General features: G+C 40.7%; 3 protein-coding genes across 3 annotated transcripts; 2 read left to right on the top strand and 1 right to left on the bottom strand.

Annotated features, from left to right (window-relative positions):
- Positions 1-39: 39 nt before the first annotated feature.
- Positions 40-5,747, bottom strand: anapc7 (anaphase promoting complex subunit 7). Its single transcript, XM_070834340.1, has 11 exons — positions 5,572-5,747; positions 4,698-4,884; positions 4,356-4,475; positions 3,989-4,100; positions 3,676-3,829; positions 3,437-3,579; positions 3,152-3,269; positions 1,926-2,122; positions 1,585-1,809; positions 1,280-1,430; positions 40-1,196 (listed from the first exon to the last, which is right to left on the bottom strand). Exons 1-11 carry the CDS (start codon positions 5,670-5,672, stop codon positions 1,007-1,009), a joined length of 1,698 nt encoding a protein of 565 aa, XP_070690441.1. The 5' UTR covers positions 5,673-5,747; the 3' UTR covers positions 40-1,006.
- Positions 5,748-7,347: 1,600 nt separating this feature from the next.
- Positions 7,348-12,546, top strand: LOC139204513 (ubiquitin-conjugating enzyme E2 G1-like). Its single transcript, XM_070834548.1, has 6 exons — positions 7,348-7,484; positions 9,615-9,717; positions 9,828-9,925; positions 10,147-10,325; positions 10,447-10,554; positions 10,639-12,546. Exons 1-5 carry the CDS (start codon positions 7,442-7,444, stop codon positions 10,531-10,533), a joined length of 510 nt encoding a protein of 169 aa, XP_070690649.1. The 5' UTR covers positions 7,348-7,441; the 3' UTR covers positions 10,534-10,554; positions 10,639-12,546.
- A 2,338-nt stretch (positions 12,547-14,884) lies between these two features.
- On the top strand, positions 14,885-20,811 carry rad9b (RAD9 checkpoint clamp component B). Its single transcript, XM_070834282.1, has 11 exons — positions 14,885-14,918; positions 15,242-15,312; positions 15,569-15,706; positions 15,915-16,029; positions 16,273-16,372; positions 16,789-16,895; positions 17,074-17,180; positions 18,140-18,204; positions 18,514-18,636; positions 20,048-20,258; positions 20,674-20,811. Exons 1-11 carry the CDS (start codon positions 14,885-14,887, stop codon positions 20,809-20,811), a joined length of 1,209 nt encoding a protein of 402 aa, XP_070690383.1.
- The last annotated feature ends 561 nt before the right edge of the window (positions 20,812-21,372 follow it).

Below are 21,372 nucleotides of genomic sequence, written 5' to 3'. Positions count from 1 at the left end.
CTGACACCAGACTGACTGAACAGGACGGCTTCATTCATGTCAAGTGAAAATGTTTAATCATTTTATTATACACTTTAAAATATGTACAAAATACTACAAACGTTTGTCTTAAAATGGTTAAGTAACACTTCCCAACTTAAAAATGAGACAGTCGTAGGGTTATTTTTTTTGATACAGAAAGGCAGACTGAACAGAAAACACATCAAAATAATAAGCATGTGCATTACATGATACAACCTCATGTTAAAATGAAGATGATACATTTGAAAGAGCAGCACAGATATGTTACATTGTCACGGTGTCAGACCCACATTTGCCTGTCAGAGACGAAGCTGCGTCAAACGCACAACATTTATTGTGCTAAGTCGACATCAGCATCATTTCTGTAGCGAAGCCGGTGAGTCGATCAGGCTCAAACAAAACACACATCTAAAATTGCCTGCAACACACGTGAAGGATCACACCAGCCAGTTTTGGCAATAACAAAATTTCCCATCATACCAGTTGATCCTGCCATTTGCCAACCGCCTTGATTGACAACTTGTCTGCATTTCATGTCTGGGAGCAGTTCAACCTAGAAAAGTATCCAAAGCAGGTCTTTGTTAACACACTGACACTCACTTTGTTAAACACATTTTGAACTTTAAGTTGTACTTTGTCCTTCAAGGGAGCAGTGAAGCATTTATTCGTGTAGTCACAGACTGCCAACAAAGAAACAAAGAGGTGCAGAAGAAATAGCCACAGTAGCATCATCGTCATTTTTTTTTTTTTTAACAAAGACTGAGCAGTCAAATTGTTTGAACACATCTTGATTTTTCTCTGAAGTTGAGTGTCTTCTGATCCTGTAAGACTGCAGACAGCTGTACAGACGAGCAAACGAGCCTCAGACAACTGGCTAAAAAGGCTGTCAGAGTGTTGGGAAAACAGCGTCGAACCTGAAAGCTTCCCGTAGGCTGCGGTGTGTCGGTGCAGGTGGGGCTGACTGTGGATCCTTCAGTGGCCGAGGTCACTGCATGCCAAACCACTGTTCCTGATCAGCCCACTGCGCTGCTTCACTGTCACTGCCCTCAAGATCTCCGTCCTCTCCGCTGCCCTCCATGTCGTCACCGTCCAGCTCCACCGTGGCGTCTGTGGGACTCTCCTCCTTCTCCATCTTCTGCATGCCCTCTAAAGACTTCTGGTCATTGGGATCCAGGCTTAGGAAAAATGACAAATGAAATTAAAAATCCTTTTCTTGAGAAGAGATGAGACATAAGGCTAAAGAGTGGTCTCTGGTTACCTTAGCGCTATGCTGTACTGATCCATGGCTTCTTGGTAATCGTTGACTGCCACCAGGAAATCTCCGAGCATTCTGTGCAGGACGCAGTCACTCTGATTGGCTAGGGCGTTCCGCAGGAGAGCGATCCCTTCTTCGTATTTCTGCTCCCGGCCTTAAACAGAGAACAGGACACCTTCATTTCCACCTGTGTATCAGTCTTCTTTATGTCACTGAAAACACTGTAATTTGGGGTAAAGATGCCACCACATTAGGTTAATGCAGAGTTCATCTGTGAGAAGCAAAACAGGTCTAACAGTTGTACGTACTGAGCAGTTCAGCCTTTTTGACCACAGCCTTGGTGTAGTCCGGTCTCTGGGCCAGCGCTTTGTCCAGCAGGGTTTTGGCTTTCTCCTGAGTCACAGGGTCTTCCAGGCACACTGTAGCAAGGATGGTCAGAGTCTGTGCATTGGCTCCCAGGGTCTTATAGATGTTATTTGCCATTCCCATTGCCTCTCGAATCCCATTGGATGCTAGGTAGCAGTCGATCAGACCTGAATAATAAGGACGATTATTAATGACAGGAAAATCAGTGCAAGCTGAACGGAAATGTATTACATTTAAAAATATGGAAACTATGTTGGGACATAACAAAAAAAGCCAATCGTGCCTTCATAGCAGTCGAGTCTGCAGGGTGCCAAGCGCATGGCCTCTCTGAAATGGATGATGGCTTCTTGAACGCGGCCCATGTTTCTCAGTGCCGCGCCCTTCAGGAGGAGAGCCTGCACACTGTTGCTGTTCAGCTGGATGGCCTTGGCCCCCAGGTAGAGGGCTCTGGAGTAACGCTTGCTGTAAAAGCTGTGACAGCTGCACAACAGAAACAAATTCAAAGGATTACAAAACCTTAACAAAGAGTTCTCACACTTTTTCACTGGCAAAATTTAAAAACTTTGACCGGATTTTTCAAGGACCCATAATGAAGTAAGTAAAGTAAAGTAAAGTGAGTGAGTCTAAATCAATACCAAAAACTCTTCCTACCCTGAACAAACAGGACACACCTCTGTGTATTGGATTTAAGTGCTGCATTATAATACATGAAAGCTACTGAAATTCAGAATTAATTTTCCATAGAAATATTGAACAAAATCAATACGGCATTATGGGTCACACTACATGAAAGCTATTGGAAAAATGCCATTATTTAAGAAAAAATCTTTGTTAATTAATACAATAATTAATAATATGAATCACTATCAAGTGCCATTCTTTTATTAAACATATTTATTATAATATAATTATAAGTGTCAAGTCAGCATGAATATAATGGTGAGTATAATGATAGTTAATAATTGCGTCACTTAATCAATAATGTATTGAGGAGTCAGCCTCTAGGAGCTAACTGTGCCCCTGCTGCCAACACTGAATGAGACGACGCTGTCGGCTCCACAGTGAATGTCTGTCCAACATCCAACTTAAACCTAACTTCATTGCGGTGCATGGACCACTGAGAACGCTGAGCCGTGGTGGCTCCAACATGTAGTGAAGAAACATGTGTGATGATAAACAAAATCCTGTCATGCATCAGGTCATACTAGAGCTACATCGAATGCTACAGAGAAGAAACTTGCCGCTGTGTCACATGACGTGGAGGATTATACATGGAAGATTACTGTAACAATTTTATCACGCACGATAAAATTCCATGACTTTTAGTGGCCTGGGAAACAAGACTTTGATGACTTCCATGACTTTTCCAGGTTTTCCATGACTGTTTTAACAGGCAGAACAATGATATTTCACATAGCAGACTTTATCAAAATAAATAAATAAATAAAAAGTTACTGCCACCATCTATTGCATGCAAGGACATGCAAGCAAAGGCCTATTCAGACTCACCCAGAGATCACCCACGGTTCTGCATGCTGGTCGGAGATATTAAATAATCGTCCTCCTAGGACTTCGACATCCTCCAGATGTCCTTCACGAGCCATTAGGTAACCATAGACATCCATTCCTGCAAGTGCAAACATAGCTGAAATTTCCCGAGCAGCACAGTCCCATGTTCCCATGTCATGTTTAGGGTGGCTTAGACTGGTGTTCAAGCTGTGCCGATAAAGCCCCTTTAACTGCAAAATACATTGTAACTGTAATTGTAAAGACTCTTCTCATCCTGCTGCACACCTTTGATGAGGTATGGGTCCAGCATCTGGGCTTGCTCAAACTTGAGGATGGCGTTCTTCGTGTCACCTGCCCTGAAGTAGACATCTGCCAGGCTCACCAAGAGGTCCACGTTGTCCCGCAACAGAGACTTTTTCTCAAGAGAGCTGAGACAAGAGGACACATCGAATAAACAGGACCATCATATTAAAGTGAACAATCATATTCAGTGACTTTACACAATGTGTTACTGCCCTGCTCACCAAATTGTATTGATAGCTCTTTGATTGTCCCCCGCGTGTATGAAGGCGTATGCTTTGACCCAAACAGAGAGCCAGTCCAGGTTTGGGATACTCTGGATCACATCCATAGTCATGGACGCCACTTCAGCTCCCTTGACTGATAAGGAGAGAAGACCTAAAGGGAAGAAAAGTGTAGAAAATGAGCGCTGTTCACAAACAGGTCTTTCAAAACTCAAGTGATTGAGTCCACGCATATGGGAGTCTGTACATGTAAGTGTCTCAGCGGGTTAAATGTTGCTTGTTGGATGAAGGTGTTCTCTGCGAGCACACGTACCAATGATTGCGTCCAGGGCCAGGGGACACTGTCTGAGGACCTCTTTGTAGCTTGTCACTGCAGAGCGCTCCTGACCGGCTTTCCTGTACAGGTTAGCTAGCATCATGTTGATCTGCGACCACAAAGAACAATAACGTTTTTATCACACCCCTCTCTAAAAGCTGATGGAACACTCACAGAATTAATGCCAACCGGTAATAGTTTTGCTTCACATTGTGATCATGATGCTATTTCCTGGCCTCTAAACGCAGCATTTAAAGTCTATTACTCTTCCATACTTACTAAGTTGTTAATACTAATGTTGATAATAAAAAGCACATAAAGCATGAAGAAAAGGGTTTATTGCACTATGAGAGTAGCTTCCTACCTTTGGAGTCCTCTGTCTGGATGGAATCCCATCAAGCACAGCAATGGCATCTTTATCCAGTTTCAAGATGGTGTAGCATTCAGCTATCTTGTACTTTACCTCAATTTCTGACGGCAAACTCTGAAAGGCAGCAATCACGGCGTAAACGTACATTTTTTTCTGTTTCCATTCGTGCCAACTGACCAAGGCAAACGTATGGATTTGTATAGAATGTGCAAATAAAATTCTGTCCTAAATCTAATCATTTTAGTGTCCCTCAAGGTGCAAGGAACAATTGTTGTGGCATCTTGCAACCTGTAGGATCATTAAAACCAGGAAAAATGTTCATCTTATCTAACAAACCTGTGCCTGTAGGTTAGATGCAGCTCCACCAGTAGAAGTACGGACTTTAGATGTTTTGCTGAGCACCTTCTTCTGCTGTAGTGCCATGCTGTATTTGCAGGCAGCGTTGCGATATTCTTTATCATGGAAGATGGCATCGGCGTGGTAAACCAACAACTGGTATTTCTGGGCCGGAGAGAACAGCTCTCTAGAAGTAATAGGACACATTAGAATAAAAGGAATTAGACCCAGAGTACATACAACATAGGTTTCATTCAGATACAGAGAAAATAGAATGGAAATATGCTCAATAAGAAACCATAAAAACGATAAAGCCAGTAAAACTGTAAATTGATCCAAAGCACATGAGTGTGAAAAAGCAATCCAGAAAGTTTATGTAGAGTAAACACGTCCTGCTTCAGATGGCTCGGACATCAGAAAATAACCATCGTACTGTAACTTTGACAGCACTGCTGTTACATAGCCAGGTTTTAATTCATTCACACTATGTTGTCAAGATTGAGAAGAGAGAAAAATAACATGTTATCAGCCACAAACGTGACAATACCCACTGATCGTTTGAATCCACAACATAATTCACAAGCTAACAGCTAGCAGCAGGCACCGTTAATAGAGACATGGCTATGTCTTGGAACAGAACGTACATTGTCTCGCATGACGACATAAACTTAACTCGCTAGTGTAAATACACTGGCTGAGTATTTAGCAGGTGTCTCTTTGCATTGATTTAGAGGCCCGGTACGATTTACGGTGATATTCGTTAATGTTAACTGTTGTTGCTTTGGGCCACACTGTCACGGGCTGACAACATAACACACTGGTTCAGCGAAGCACTCTTCGGGAAATAGACGGGTCCAGCTCTGACATTACTTACGGGTTGTTATTACTCATCGTCAGCAACAAACTGCTCAATATCCGGACATTAGAGTGAAGGCCAGCGGCCGCCATATCCCGTACATGATCTATTACATTCATTTTGGATTACGTTGAGGGCTTGCTTTACGTTTACTTCCCAAGTTAAAAGTTTGGGCTTGTAAACAGCTAATGCTAGCTAGAATCTGGTGTATTAAATATGGCGCCCAACAACCTTCCTTCCGCATATTGCTGCCTTTAGGTGCAACACACATGCTTGTGCTTTTGAACACTGAATGTGATATATTCAGGATATCAGCGACTGCGTCGAACTGGTTTAGTATTCGTTGACTTTATTTTCATTTTAGAATAAATAGGTGAAAACACATAAAGTGAAATAAAATAGATTTTTAACAGATTGTCAAACAGTTTTTATTCGCCTCCTCAATTAGGTCGCTAAAGCGCCATGTTTCCGATAGTTAGGAATGCATCTTATGTATTTGGTGCAGCAATATTCTTGTTTACTAAATGAATATGAAGCTACTTAGTTTCAACACAACCTTTTATTTAAACACTGAACGCATTTTCTAAATGACGTCTGTACAGCAGCTGCTTGCTTGAAAAAAAAAAAAAAAATTATTATATATATATATAAAGATTAAACATACTTTATTTAAATTAGGTTTAGTTATGTCGTCCCTAATACATTATTTGCCCATTTATACATTTGTAGTCACCCGTCATGATTTAGAATTAAATTGCCTTTTTAACTTCTCTTCTTTCTGTATTTCAGCTGGCTAAAGACTTGATAGAAATGATATGACATAAGACATAAATAATGGTACATATATAATGGTAAAATTATTATTATTTGTATTATTTAAGTACATCATGCTACCCAATAATACCATCTTGTTTCTCTGTTTTATACCGCAAAACCTTAACACAGAGTTCTCACTTTTACATGACTTTTCAAGGAAATGATAAAATGATCTTTATTAATGAATAGATCAATAGACTTTATTGAAATTCACATATTACAGCAGCAACAGAGGCAGGGCAAGATAAGCAGTAATAGAAGGAAAAAGAAATAAAATAAGCAACAGTAGAAAAATAAGCAACAGTAAATAAATATATATTGTAATGATAATAAATAAATATTTACACTATGAACATAAATGTACAGTATGAAAAATATTATGATTATCCATTGCTGTTAATTTCTTTATCATCTTTATGAACAATAATCTACACAGTAGTAAATAAGCGTGCAATATGATTTAAATTGTGTTCAATTTAGTTTATCATAATTTTCACACACCACAAATTCATCGAACATGGTGTTAACAGTGCATTGCCCATTAATACCATCAATAAACTTGTAAGGCCAGACATTTTTACAAACCAAATCACCATAACCACGATAGAAAAGCAGTTTATTGTTTTATTGACAGTCAATATCACCACCAAGAGGTGCAGGACTCTGAGAGGATAGAGAAGCACTGCTGTCAGATGATCCCTTTGCTGAGACTTGAGACAGTACTGTGCAGTCCCAGAGGGGCCTGACCTGTAATGGCACTGAATGTAATGGCTTACATATTAATCGGGTGTCATGTAGATCAGGGGAACTGATTAGGATGGTTGGAAAGACCGTTTCCAGATTGGCATCAACAGATTTCTCAAGAAACGCTGTCTTGTACACACACACACACACACACTCAGTCAAATGCGGGCGCGCATGCGCACAGTTAAAGCCAGCAGCTGAACCTTGTGTCAAAACACAGAGGGAAACCAGCAGCAGGCAGCGCAGGATCTCACCCGATCCCAGCTAGAGCTCTTTTTTCGGAGAGTATTTGTCGACACAAAGTGTTTTTCAGTAACGTCCGCGTACCATGACCGAACAATCAGCATTACTGCTTCGAAAACAGCTGGCAGGTAATAAGAGTACAAATTGTAAGCACATATATCCGGATATAAAGGCTAACTACCTAGCGGCTAACGTTAGCTTTTCTTTTAGCTACGCAAAGCTATGTTTACGCCATAGGAGTAAGTAAGCTCACAGAGCTAAGCAGGCAACATAATGGGTTCATTTATCACTGCATTTCAGGCTGTGGCTAAGCTGCTTTGATTAGCTGATCTCTGCTGGAAATAATGATTCATATTTTGAATATAGTTTACGTTGTTCAAGTAACATTAGCTGCTATACTGGAGCCAACACTTAATCGGAACGCCAGCCTCGCTAGCGGGCTAGCAAGTTCGACGTTAGTTAGCTGACGGAACAAAGGAATAATCAATCCAGAGACTCATCTGCTGATGACTTTAGCTTTGCTAATGAACGCCTTTTCATTTCTAAACCTCTCCTAAATGAATACGCTACTATATCCGTAGCAACTTGATAAAAAATTACAAACTCGCCACCCGGCTGTATACGTTAATATCTACCGTTTGTGTTATCAAATCTGGCTCAGACTGTAACGCTGGTTAATTAGCGGCTTTTGGAGAGGATATCACATCTGAGTGTTCAAGCCCACACTGGTGAAAGTCTTACTGTTCTCCTGTTGGATTATATTAACAAACACCATCATTAGCAGTACCATCGGTGGTGGTGGTGTGTCTTTTTGTTGTGAATGTCAGACACACGGACTGATTTACAGTTCGGTCTACAGCTGACAGACAGACTCCCCGGTCGTCTGGAGAAATGAATGGGCCATTTTTTTTTTTAAAAAACTGATTTAACTTTCACATGACATCAGTTTATTTGACATCAGTGGTGAATTTTAATATGTTTGCCAGCTGTACACTGTAGCCAAAGTGACCTACTTTGATAGAGTTGGAGCCACCGTGATAAAGAAGTTCAGTACCAGACCACTGACAGCTTTGGACAGTGGTGCTGAAATGACAGCAAACACCCACCACATTGTACAGATTGTACAATATGCTAATTTTGGTTTCTCTGCGCGCAGGGATGTGAATCACTGTCTTCACAGTGGCTGATTCAATTCACTTCTTAAAGTTGGTGATTCAGTTCAACAGTGATTATTATTTTTGGAAACCACGATTTGTCACGAACAGAGTTTTCTTTTATACATTCTTGAATGGAGAGACATAAAAAGTAATGTCAATTAAATAGTAAATGTCAGTAAATATCAAATGATACTGATATCGCACTGAGAACTACACCTCTCCTATACTGATTTAGCAAAAGTTATATTAGAGGAATCTAAATTAATCAGTGTCAGTGATGGAAATAACTTTGAGGCACCCATTTAACATACGTTGTTATATAAAAATGTTATTGTTCCAGTCAGAATCCTATATTTGGGCCATAAAATTTGAAACAAGATCTCAGGAGCTCAGCTCAATTAATGTTTTGCAATTGAACAGTAATGGTTTTAACTAGAGGGGCTAATACAGTTATTCATTCTGGTCAGCAGCTGTTAACCTGTCTTATCATTCATTTGTCCTGAATGCAGACTCAACATTTCCTGCAGCTGCCTCACAGTAGAATCTGTTCATTTGTATCAACATCAGTTAACAAAAGGGGAAAAAAAAACAACCTCTCCTTAGATTGACTTCAATCATACTTCATCAATACCACTAACTTCAACACACATTCATTATGGCTGTGCCACATATTCGTCATCCACCCAAAGTGTCTACTGTGCACCGTTTCTTGGAGCAGCTAGTTTTTGCCCCTTATGTTGTGCTGCTGCTGCTTGTACCTATTTTAAAATGCATTCAAATCCCAGTTCTGTGTTTATGTTTTGTTCTTAACCCAGTGGCTGTTTTTAGTTTGGTGTGAAAAATCACTGACTACAGTACTACCCTCTGTAGACTGGCTGTAATGGAATATGGTGTGTGCTAGTCAGATTTGACCAATTAGATTATTAAATAATTCTCTATCACCACTTTAATTACTGTCCCTCATATTTCTGTCCTTTGCAAACTTTGAATGCAGAAATCTTTACCAGACTACTTACTTGCTGACACATGCAGACCTGTGACTTCTGAGTTTCATTTCCAGATCATAGTTTTAAAGAAAAATGCCTTATGCCTCTTTTCCAGAGCTCAACAAGAACCCAGTGGAGGGCTTTTCAGCTGGTCTGATAGATGATGATGACATATATAAATGGGAAGTTGTGATCATCGGTCCACAAGATACCCTTTTGTAAGTGAGAGCACGCTTGGATAACATTGTCTTTGGCTGAGAAATATCTATACATGATGATTTCAATTCATAAGGTCTCATTTGTTCTTGCTCTGTTCTTTGTGTTGCAGTGAAGGAGGGTTTTTCAAAGCATACCTAACCTTTCCCTATGATTACCCACTACGGCCTCCAAAGATGAAGTTCATCACAGAAATCTGGCACCCAAATGGTAAATACATGAGCAGATTCTTTGATGCTTCCTGACTTCAAATCTTCATTGCCACTACTGGCTCTGGACAAATTAATTAATTTTTGCGACATTATTGGATTATTCTATGTATTTATTTTTTTTGGTGATCAAGCAGAAATGTAATCCAGGCTTTGAGTTTAATGAAGCTTGTCGTCACATGATATTTGCTGCTAATAAATCCATGCTCCCATTCTCCACAGTTGCAAAAAATGGGGATGTTTGCATTTCAATTCTGCATGAGCCTGGAGAAGATAAGTTTGGTTATGAAAAGCCAGAGGAGCGCTGGCTTCCAATCCACACAGTAGAGACAATCATGATTAGTGTTATCTCCATGCTGGCAGATCCCAACAGCGACTCACCAGCTAATGTGGACGCTGCGGTGAGTTACACTGCTTATCCTGTTCCCCTGACACTGGAAATCCCATTTTCATTCCTGTTATCTTGGCAGTTGAAGTAAATTGAGGACATGTCATTAAAGGAATCTGATGTTGCTCTCACAGAAAGAGTGGAGGGAGGACCCTAATGGTGAATTCAAGAGGAAGGTGGCCCGCTGTGTAAGAAAAAGTCAAGAGATGGCATTTGATTAGGAGTCAATTGTAAATTCCAGGGTAAGTAAATTTAATTGTTCCCGCAAAGTAATAGTCACATGTATGACCTTGCTTCTGAAAGTAATCATGTTCCTTTTTCCCCAGTTAAAGGAAATGCCTTCAGAGGGAAAATTTCAGCAAAAGGCTTTTGCACCCCTTGTTTTGCCAGTCAAAGGAATTGGTTGGCTTCAACCACGTTTCTGTGAAAGGTTGTCATTTTCCGCAAGATGAGCCAATTTGAGAACCCTACCAGCGAAATTAACCTGTTTCCTACCTGGAATTGTATATTTAATGTTATTTATTTTGAAAAATTAATGATGTAAGATATGTCACTACTGTAAATTAACTTGCTTTTATATCTGCTGCTGAACAGTTTCTACTTTATACCAGGTTTCTTATGCAATTTAGTGGTCAAGATTGTGTAAAACAAAACGAAAACCCGTTACCACTAGGTCATCCCTTGTCCTCCCTACTGAATACTTACCACCAGATTAATGTGAGCCCAACAAATCTCTGTCAATAGATGTGATTATTTTCAACACTGTCATTGAATCACTGTTGCCTTTTGTTGGCTTCACTTCCTCACAGTCAGGTTGTTGTTTAGAGGGTAAGGGTGAGAACTTCTAGAGAGTTTTTATTTTTCTGAGAAACGACCTCCTGTTAGCATTTCTTCCAATGCTAGTGTACGTCTAAGAGATAAAACCATGGCTCTCAAACCTGCATGATCCCCTCTAACGGCTCAGTTATGTATTTTTGCTAGCTGCAGATGTAAATGGAATGGCTTACTCAGTGATTTGAGAGTTATTGTTTTATTATATCTTGACACACACGTGCATAGCAAGTGGTTACAGAAGGTTTGTGCCAACCTCTCAGGATCAAACTTCATTACGGTCTTTATTAGAAGTCAGTGAGATAAACCTCTAATGACCCCTACCCTTTCCCCGTAACACACGGCCCTCACGGAAGGTGACTATTAATTATCACCGTGGTCGTTTCACAACATGATTATAAACCACGGACAACCAGTGCAGTCTGTGAAAATAGCCTAAGCTGTGATTATTCCACGTGTGTATTGGTTAACTGGCATCTGAGCTCACCTCAGTTAGAAAGGATAACAAATTTGACGAGGATTATGGTTGTTTGAGTTCTTAATCTATTAACACGGGGAATTTTCGGGGGCTCCATAGTAGAATTAGGGTAGTCGCTCTTACTTTGTTGTGGCAGGTTTGGCTTTCGATCCATGTGTGGGTAAATGAGGACGTGTAAGTCACATTCACTTGTGAGTTCAGACTCTGTGGACTTTGGGAAGATTATTGAAAAATGCTCTTTAAACATCTTGAGTTCTGATTGGTGTGCATACTTAGGTAATATTTACTTAATCAATGAATTTGTTTTGACATTCTTGATAGAGACTTAAAGTTAACTCACCACTTAGTAAAATTAAGTTTTCTGATGGGAAACGAAAACAATCCTGCATCTAGGTTTTATTTTTTACAGAATATACAGTTGTGTTTGGGTGGAGTCTGGAAACCATTGGCTTTTGCTCACTTTCATCGATGGTGTTACTGACTATTAAGCCATGATGACATCTATTTTGAATTTTGTTATACATGATTGTGACTGACATTGAAAAATGGCTTACCATCTTTTGGCGCATGCAATCAGGTTTGAAGGAGTTGGGTATGTTTAAATAAGATACCACTGTTAGTACATTCTGGGTGAATGTGATGTGTACAGTTGGTAGATTACTGTAGACTTGATGATCACATAACTGCTGTTGACATTACCTTTTTAAGTCAGAATTTTCTAACCTACCATGACCTCCTCTGACCGGTGTTCACTGTATTTGCACAGATTTGGTGCGTTTGAAATGTCATTAAGCAATACGCCCTGAAAATGGTGTGTCCAGGTAATCCACCCTAACGCCATTATTTGTTTTTGTTTTTGTTTTTTTTCATTTTGTGTCAATGCAATGTATATTGGACATGATGCTCAATAAAGTGTGTAAACAGAGTGGCTTGTAACTTTGTTTGTGTTTTACATTTTAGATGAGAACACGCTCTGGGTTCAAGTATATTAGACCTCTGCTCTGTAATTGGAACCCTGGTATCAGTGTCAGATTTCCAGGCTGGCTTCATTTCACACTAATAGGCTTTGCTGGCTGCAACACATACTGAGCTGATAAAGATGCTGGAGACCTCTCTGACATATCGACAGGGAATATTGGGATTGTAAGTAACTATGAGAAAGCAGGTCACATTTGTTGAGCAGCTAAAAAAAGAAACCCTATTAAAAAAAGGAAGTGGTCACATCTTAATGAGGTAAGACCATAATGTGAGTGTCAACACCTTGACTGGATAAATGTGGATGATGGATTTGTTTCTTTTCAAACTGAGAATCTTGACTTTTAGGTCGGCAGAATCTAACAAGAGACGCACAGATGGTGAGTCAAATACACTTTTAAATGTTAATCAGAGATTAATAAACCTCTCTTCATTATTGAATTACAAAACAGATTATTTGCTTCCTAGTTTATGACCAAACTAAACCTCTTGGTCTCAGAGTAATGGTCCGCTTATGTTGTTTCTGGTGAAAATGGATGCAGAAGAAGCCAATGTTACTAGTAAAAGTCTTGCTGTCTTAATTCTACTTAAGTGAAAGTGCAAAAGTACTACAAGCAAAATAAAAGTAACAATTGTTTTGCAGAATGGCCACTTTCAGACTGTTGTATTATTATAATGTTGGATTATAATTAGAGATACATCGACGTTTCAACTATTTTATATGCTGTCTTGTAGGTTATAACACTACACTAGTTTACAACAATACACTTTAGAAGGCCTTCGTTTTGCAAATATTCCGACAGGTAATTTGTAACAATATCTGTCGAATAAACCTACTGCTCAAATAACACCTTAATTATCAGACTTGTTTCACGTTGCCTTTGGTAGGCTTTGAACGTTGCCAACAAGTGAGGGAGACGTACAGAGGAACACACATAAATGTGTCCCCAGGCAGCCAACACATGAAGACAATACACATCCCCAAATCTATGATGTCTGCACCCTTCTTACAGGTAACCACGTAATGCTTGAACACATGCTCAACTTCGTTTTATTTTTGAATGAGAAAATCATATCAGTTGTGGTTTCTGTCTCAGCATCCGGCCCTCACAGCTGGACAGAGACGCTACCTTTGCAGTATAGCAAATGTTTACAGTACCGAGCACATGAGGCAGCAGATGAAGCAGCACTATCTCAATCTGCTGCACAAGTGTGTCCAGTCAGGTGGGTGTCTTAAATGTCTCAAACATAAACCTTGACCACCACCGTCCATCTCATGTTTTTTTTTTTTTTTCTTCTTCTAGGTCAGAATCCCACCTGCAGAAGGAGGTATGGGGATCATCAGCATAGAGAAAATAGTATGTTCACAGCTGCAAAGAAGGATGTGCCGAGGGCGAAGACTCAAGGGCAGAGGAAAAGCAGCAGCACAGCTAATTCTGATGTCATACTTCCAAAAATAGTCAACAGATGACAGAAAGTATGGCACGTGGTTTTACTATTTTGAAGGCTTTAACAATTACAGTGCCCTTAATGTTCAAACGTTACTTTAGATGTCTCTGACCAGTCGGAGTTTTACACTCAGCTACACAGTTTACCCATAGTACTGCTGCAGTTAGCCTTGTAGTGCACTTTCATATTTACATGCTCTTAAATGAATGTTTAGTTGTAGTAGCTGTCCTAAAATGTATTTGTAGTCATGCTGTTATCCAAAATATAAAAGATGAATAAATATTTAATTAGACATTCTGTTGTTCCTGAGTCTAGTACTTATATATCTTTCATTTGGGCTCACATAGCAAACGTGTGCGTTTTTTGCATTTGAGGAAGCACTATTCTGTAATGTAGCTGGATTATTTGGAATCCATTACCATCATTTATGATTATTAATTTGTTAGTGACAATGTAACATGATTATGCCCTGAATGATATACTGCCTAACATTAATATTCATGTTTTTATTATTGCTCGTTATCTATTCCAATTACTGTTTTAAATCTAATCATACTTTTTATTTTTTTTTTATTTTATTGTGACTGTGTGACAGCTGTCCAGGAGAGAAATGAATGATGAAAAATGGCCTTACCTCTGATATTTTAACACCTTATAGTAATTCTAACTATCTTGAGGCAATTTTCTGCTCATTCAAATCATTAAAAAAATTCTTAAGCCTTACATTTAGCTTGGGAGGCCGATTTAGACTCTAGCTAAGCTAATTAGCATGCATAGCACTGGGGGATCCTGAGCGCGCGCTGAGAGTTTCGCTAACTATTCCTCTGTCCTCAGTGAACATGAACTGTCTCCTCGAAGGAAACTGTATAAAAGGTATTTATTACTAAACAAGACCGCTCAAATATGACGCAGTTTAGTTTGCTGTGAAACAAATATTAATTTAAAAACTAAAGAATACGTTGTAGGAGCTCACAGGAAGCTTGTAAGAGAATTCATTTTTAAGAGAAGCTAGCTTAACTTAGCTTCTAACCGTTTAGCTTAGCTAAATTAGCCTCGATTTTGGTGACGTTATACTGTTTTCAGGCAAGGCAATTGACCGACTTTATTTTAAAAGAAAATGCTCTCTTAGTTGTGGTAGATTTAGGTTTAGTAACACATGTATATAGTCTGTTGCTGACTTTGAGCTCTGGTTGCAGTATTTGGAAAGGCCATTCATGCCCTGTCACGGATTGGAGACAAGCTGTGGTTGGATCCCACGGTCAAAGGGGTGAGCAGCACCAACTAAAACTGGAAGGGAAGCAGCCTGTAGTTGAATTATCACATTTCCTGACCTCTCTCAGAGGAATGGTGTTATTGCTTTCCCCCTTCCTCTCTATTTCTTCAGTGAAGTAAATTTTATTTTGCATGAGGCCTCTATATGGTCCCCACCAGGTGTTGGGCCCCTTCACCTCATTTCTCCCTACAGGCAATGGCAACGAGGAGCGGCGTCTTGACTGAATCTCTCTTCTCTGTTTGACTTAAAGCTGGCACTGAGATCAGTGAATTCTGCCCATTCTGCATATGCCTGCTTCCTCTTCTCGCCGCTGTTCTTCCAGCACTACAGCCTGGGATCAGTGTCAGAGCGGGGCAGTGAAATAATCAAATGCAAACTGGTCATGAAGGTACAGTATATCAATCATGCTGGTTATTCATCTGTTAAGAGCTCAAAGTGACAGGACAGCTCACTGCGTAGGATAAATACTCAATAATTCAGGATATGGGAGACAGAAGTCTAATAAAACCAGAGCAGACTCCGCTTTTAGACTCTGTGATGAAAATGTTATTACAGTGATGACAATCTTGTCTAAAATATGCCTGTTTGTCTTTAAGTCTGTTCTGCCTCTTTTCCGGTGTTTGACTTCCATTGAGCGTAATGTGGAACGATGTCAGATATCAATCAGCATTCCCAGTGACCGAGTGGTGATCCAGTTTTTCTGCAGACATGGTACAAAACATTGCTTTTTGCTATTATAAGCTACCTCCTGGTAAATGAAAATGTAGGATTTTAAAGCCTATTTGATTGTAAAGACATTATTTATCAATTTTTAATGGACCTCTAAGAACTCTGAACTCCTACTTGGTTGCTTTTACCATGTTCAGACTGACCTCTATGCTGCTTACACTGCATTGCATATTGTCAGCACTTGGTGGCAGTGTGCTCCAAATCTCCTGTCTGCTCTTGTGATAGGCATTACTAAAACCCACAACCTACAATTCCAGGAAAGTGAGGCTCTGCAGGCAGTGTTCGCCCCACACCTTTGTCCCAATGTGCTGAAAGCTCCTGCCAGGTTAGCAGCTCGCTATTCTGTTATCAAGTTAGAACTACTACTAACTATACACTATACAGATAAAACTAGGTCACCAAAATATTAGTTCTCCTAACTTTGAAATCCATTTTTAACCTCTTCTTCTCATGACAAGCCGATTTACTGTGCAGTGAAGCAGGTATATAGTAGCTGCCATCTTGATTCAGCAGGCCAGTATGTTTAATGGAGGGAAAATGGGTGTTCATAATATTTTGAATTCTCAGCTGACTCCAGGCGGCAGTCAAATGGATCCCCTGTAAACACTCACCGTTTCAGTTCAGTGCTATTCAGGATCGACAAGGACGTCGATATTAATACCCAAAGTGGTACAACATCGACACCCAGGTCTCTGCTCAGTGCTCAGGTTGATTCTGTATGAGTTTGAATTTGTTTTGCAGGCTTCTTGGTGACATGGTGATGCATTTCCCAGTGTCCCAGGAGGAAATCACTCTGTCCATGACTCCTTTGAGAGTCAGCTTTAGAAATTACTATGAGGGGGGAAACGGTGAGCTAACATTACACTGTGATTTGGCCCATGTCAACATAAACTGTTCATAACTGTGTAAAGGTTTGACAACCTAACCTGGTAATATGAATGCTGCATATCTAATTCTTCAGCCCCATAAAAGCAAACACTAAAAATGTCCTGCAGATACTATTTAACTTGGATGTACTTCTGTTAGATCACGTGAAGATGATGTGCACTGAGATGTCCTTACACCCAGACGAGTTTGACTACTTTCAGGTTGGACTGAACTTGGACATAACCTTCTGTCTCAAGGAGTTGAGGGTAACATGGTTATTTTTGGAGGTTCCTTTTATCCTGTCACATGAGAATATTATGTGCGTGTATCGTGTGTGTGCATGCAGAGGGTGTGTGTGTGTGTGTGTGTGTGTGACTGGCTCTACAGGAGCATTTCATGTCTAAGAGATAATGTTTCCACTCCTGTAGTTTGGATTCTCAAGTGTCCTAAAGTCTCCGCTCTTGGCTCTCTGTCGTTTCCATGTGAACTTTCCCCTCGGTGTTGTGACTCATCTTTATAGCATATATAGAGTGACCAAAGTGACGCATATTATACCACAGCACAGAAAAAGTAATTGGAGTCGCGTTAATTATAGGCTGCACACTGCATGGTTCATTATGAAGTGTGTAACTTCCAAGCCTTTTAAGAATGTGTTTGTGTGTAAGGGCTGTCTTAATTTAAGCCAATCTTGAGTTATTTATATTTTGAGCAACAGCAAAAACATTGTATCCCACAGAACTATAATATCATTTCCAGAATAGCGAACTCAGTAATCCAAAGTGGTTTATTACAAACAAACCCCACTTTAAATTGCTTTCCATCGAAAACAAAGGACATGGTAGGCTATTCGGAAATTTGGATGAACAGCCCATGTGTTAGTTCAAGTTAATGAGACTTGAACTGCGTTAACACCCACAACTCCTGTCCCTAATGTCTTGGAATGTTTCTTGGACACCCGCTGTGAGGCTCCTCATTAGCCAGCCTAGTCTTCTTGTTCCTGTCAGTTTTGGAAAATCGGGTTTGGATGGATTAGAAGCCAGGCTTTAAGTTTTAGTCGGCCTCAACATGCTTGAGCATTGATTTTCTTTTCTTCAGCTTGATCCTTATAAATGTGCCGTGACAATATTGTCAAAATGCTCAGCTATTAAACTGCCATAGTGGTGACATGGATTCACACAAGCATGTCATAGTTTTTTGCCAGTGAATTGCTTGCTTGTTTTTCCAGGGTTTACTGTCTTTTGCAGAGTCACTTTGCCTTCCAGTGTCGGTCCATTGCGCTGCTGCGGGAAAGTGAGTGTCTCTGCCATCATGATTAGCTCGAGTGGCTTTTGTATCTCAGGTTACACAGACCGATGTCACTCTGTGTGATGCTGTACCACAGGCACTCCTTATTAAGTGTGTAATGTAAACACCAGACAACCTCAAAATGAAGTATTTTTGAGGACATGAAGTAAACTATTTTGTTTTTATTTTACCAAGTGAACAGTTATGGTGAGCGTTTCTATTGGCTGGTAAAACAGTAAAAGAATTTTAATAGAAGGGACAATGTTATTGCATTTCTGTCGTTGTGCCTCACTGTGCCACTGATGCTGCTTGCAGGCCTGTGTGCTTCTCTGTGGAGGACATGGTCCTGGAGGCCACTGTGGTGCTGGCTACTCTAATGGACCCTGAAAGCAGGGGCCCCTCTCAGCCTACAGAGACCCTGGCCCCTACTACGCCCAGGTAACAAGCACAGCTTCGTTTAATAATTGGGATCTGTTGGATAGATTCTCTTGTCATTTTGACCAGGCAGTGTCCTTGCCACAACTGATGTCGTTGTAGGCCCAGTTTCTCAGATCTACTGTGACGGTGTGTAACGAGAGTATAATTGAATCTTCCCACAGGGCTCTATCTGAGCTTCTCTCCTGGCACTCAGTCAAGACAGTTTGCCCTCATTGGCTGTTTTTAGCTACCTAAGAGGGCGTAGTGTGACAGCAGCCAGCCTTGTCTGTAACCGAGATAAATAGGGCAAGCCCGGGACATGTGGGGTTAGGTTAGAAGCCTGTCAGTGTGACAGTCTGTAATCCCCTCCTCGCCACTATGCTAACCTGCTCGGCTTTTGTGCCAGTGTCACTGTCCTGTCCTGCTCTGCTAACCCTCTCTCTCACTGCCATGCTGGGCTTTGGGCTTCGTTGATCTTGTCACGCCAGTCACAGCTGTGCTGCTGAACATCTGGTCATTTGTAGGTAGCAGTGTGCCCCGCTGGTAGTCTGCAGAGACATGCCTGAGCTGATGAGGAGGAAGTTCTTGGGTGCTGCTGTGCCCACTGCCTGGGAGTTCAACTACAACCTGCACTTCCCTCGCCTGTATCTTTATTTTTTTTTACCTTGATCATCCAGGCTGTCTCTGAACATATGCAGTATGTTTTTGATATTTGTGGCATGCTCGTAAGAAGACTTGTTTCCCTGCTGCCTCAGGGGCCTTTTGAAGTGCAACTAAAAGCCTGAGGTTTGCTGGAGACTTTTTAAAACCAGCTAGCTGTGTTTGCTTCCTCTGCATTTTTCTGGTGTGGTTATTTTCTCTGAGGTTGATGACATGTAGTATGGTTACATGCAAATGGTTGCTCATACCATGCTTACGACTGCTCTCAGTATGAGCTGATACAGCTCACTGTTCATGAATGTAAAGATGAACAAGTATAATTGTAAAAATTGATAGTAGTGTCAGATGTATAACCCTTATTATTGACTATGTCATTTAGACACCGCCTCATACACAAACTACAAGTGTTCTGAGCACTATTTTGATATGAAATAGTTTGTAAATGCTAAATGGATTGCTGTTATTACGACTGTCTAGTCTTTTTGGCCTCTACTTTCACATACATACACACGCATACCAAAGCACAGCTTTGCAAGCAATCCTCCCTCCTTCCCTCCGTCAGACATGCCAGTGTAACCAAGGCTCAGTGATACTTCGCATGCTCAGGAGTCACATTTCTCTGAGACACTGCGACTTCACTCTGTTGTCTGCATAGTGACAGAATTGTTAGTCAGCTGATAGAGTATGGCACTGTACACCACAGTTACACCACTATTTTTGTCAACTCAGGAACTGATAATTAGCTCTGGATGATGTGTGTGTGTGATCCTAGGAGTGCAGATCCTGCTGCTCTACCTGTGAGTTCATGTGAGAGAGACAGTGGGAAGCCTCAGGATGTTGCTGTTGTGACCGAGCTGGTACCATCCAGTCAGGGCAGCCCCATGGTCAACCCACCTGCTCTGATGCTGCTTCAGCCTCAAATTGATGACCCGTACAAACTTGTTGATGAGGATGAGGCCTCCATCACTCCTGCTTCCACCATGGTAACAAGAGCTTCCTGTTGGTTTTTAATTTCACTGGGAACTCCATATGGCCTCCGCTTGTTCCGTGAAGCTTGCAGGCTTTAGTGTTGACAGGTTAGATGGTATTGTGAAGTGCCAAAGTGCTTCAAGTGTTTTTCTTTGACCTCCACTGGAAGTATGCCCAGACTGCCATAATGCCTCACCATATGAGGTGACTTAAGAATAGCAAGGTGACATTGTTTGTGAGAGATGTGATCTGTCATCTATGTCACTATGATGAATCTCATTTCAAGAGACCTAATGCAGCACTCAAACACATTTACTTTTTTTCTTCAGCAAAAAACCCTGAGTGCAGTTAAAACTCAAAATAAGATAAAAGACTTCAGATTTGTGAAGCACTAAAACAGTGGTTTAGCATGTCTCTTTTCCCCCGTAGATCTGCTCCCTGCTGTTCAGGGCCTTGTCCTCAGAGCAGGACAAGGACGGCTGCGTTGTCAGACTGCCTGTTCTCGCATGTTACAGTGACGAAGAGGAGAATACGGAAGAAGACTATACAAGAAACCCTTCACTCTGAGAGGTCACATGCTCGTTTCTCTTCGACTGTTTTTTGTGATTCTGCAAAAAGTTCAACTAGAGTTGTAGGAGTGAGAAGATCTAGGTTAATTTATATTTAATGCACTTTGTATTTTAAAGTAATTTTAATGCATGTTTATGGCTCAAATGTTGCTTTGGAAATCCAAGAGAATGTATCCGTAATTATTTGTTTTGTTTCAGTAATTTCAGTGAGAAATACAGATGTCATAGCATGCAAGGAAAACAGACTGTAAAAACATTTCTTCAGCTTGAAGATGCCACACCTGTCTGCTGATGGTAACTGTTAGTATGTCCAACGTCTGAGGAATGTGGGAGAACACACACACAGATCGTACGCAGTGTTCTTAGACATTCTCTTTTTCTGGCTTACACGGTAGGCGGAGTTCAGAGAGGTAAACATGCTGGATGCAGTGTGATAATAGCTTGATGGGGAAAATAAAGCCCTAAAGGCATCCAGCCTGCCATAGTGAAGAAAACGCCTCTGCGACGTATTGCTCAGTACACAAGCGTGCCAAATAGTGTTCTGATAGAAAACCAACTT

The sequence above is a fragment of the Pempheris klunzingeri genome, chromosome 7 (genome assembly GCF_042242105.1).
Source record: "Pempheris klunzingeri isolate RE-2024b chromosome 7, fPemKlu1.hap1, whole genome shotgun sequence".
Taxonomy (NCBI): Eukaryota; Metazoa; Chordata; class Actinopteri; order Acropomatiformes; family Pempheridae; genus Pempheris; species Pempheris klunzingeri.
This window is presented reverse-complemented; position numbering and strand designations above follow the sequence as displayed.

What these genes read in the sequence shown, in the direction of transcription:
- rad9b (XM_070834282.1), top strand. Translation starts at nt 14,885, where the DNA reads ATGAACTGTCTCCTCGAAGGAAACTGTATAAAAG. An exon ending in TTACTATGAGGGGGGAAACG is followed by an intron (nt 16,896 to 17,073) that starts GTGAGCTAACAT and finishes TACTTCTGTTAG; the next exon opens with ATCACGTGAAGATGATGTGC. An exon ending in TCACTCCTGCTTCCACCATG is followed by an intron (nt 20,259 to 20,673) that starts GTAACAAGAGCT and finishes TTTCCCCCGTAG; the next exon opens with ATCTGCTCCCTGCTGTTCAG.
- LOC139204513 (XM_070834548.1), top strand. Translation starts at nt 7,442, where the DNA reads ATGACCGAACAATCAGCATTACTGCTTCGAAAACAGCTGGCAG. An exon ending in GCTTCGAAAACAGCTGGCAG is followed by an intron (nt 7,485 to 9,614) that starts GTAATAAGAGTA and finishes CCTCTTTTCCAG; the next exon opens with AGCTCAACAAGAACCCAGTG. An exon ending in AGAAATCTGGCACCCAAATG is followed by an intron (nt 9,926 to 10,146) that starts GTAAATACATGA and finishes CATTCTCCACAG; the next exon opens with TTGCAAAAAATGGGGATGTT.
- anapc7 (XM_070834340.1), bottom strand. Translation starts at nt 5,672, where the DNA reads ATGAATGTAATAGATCATGTACGGGATATGGCGGCCGCTGGCCTTCAC. An exon ending in CATCTAACCTACAGGCACAG is followed by an intron (nt 4,476 to 4,697) that starts GTTTGTTAGATA and finishes GCTGCCTTTCAG; the next exon opens with AGTTTGCCGTCAGAAATTGA. An exon ending in GGCCCTGGACGCAATCATTG is followed by an intron (nt 3,830 to 3,988) that starts GTACGTGTGCTC and finishes TCTTCCCTTTAG; the next exon opens with GTCTTCTCTCCTTATCAGTC.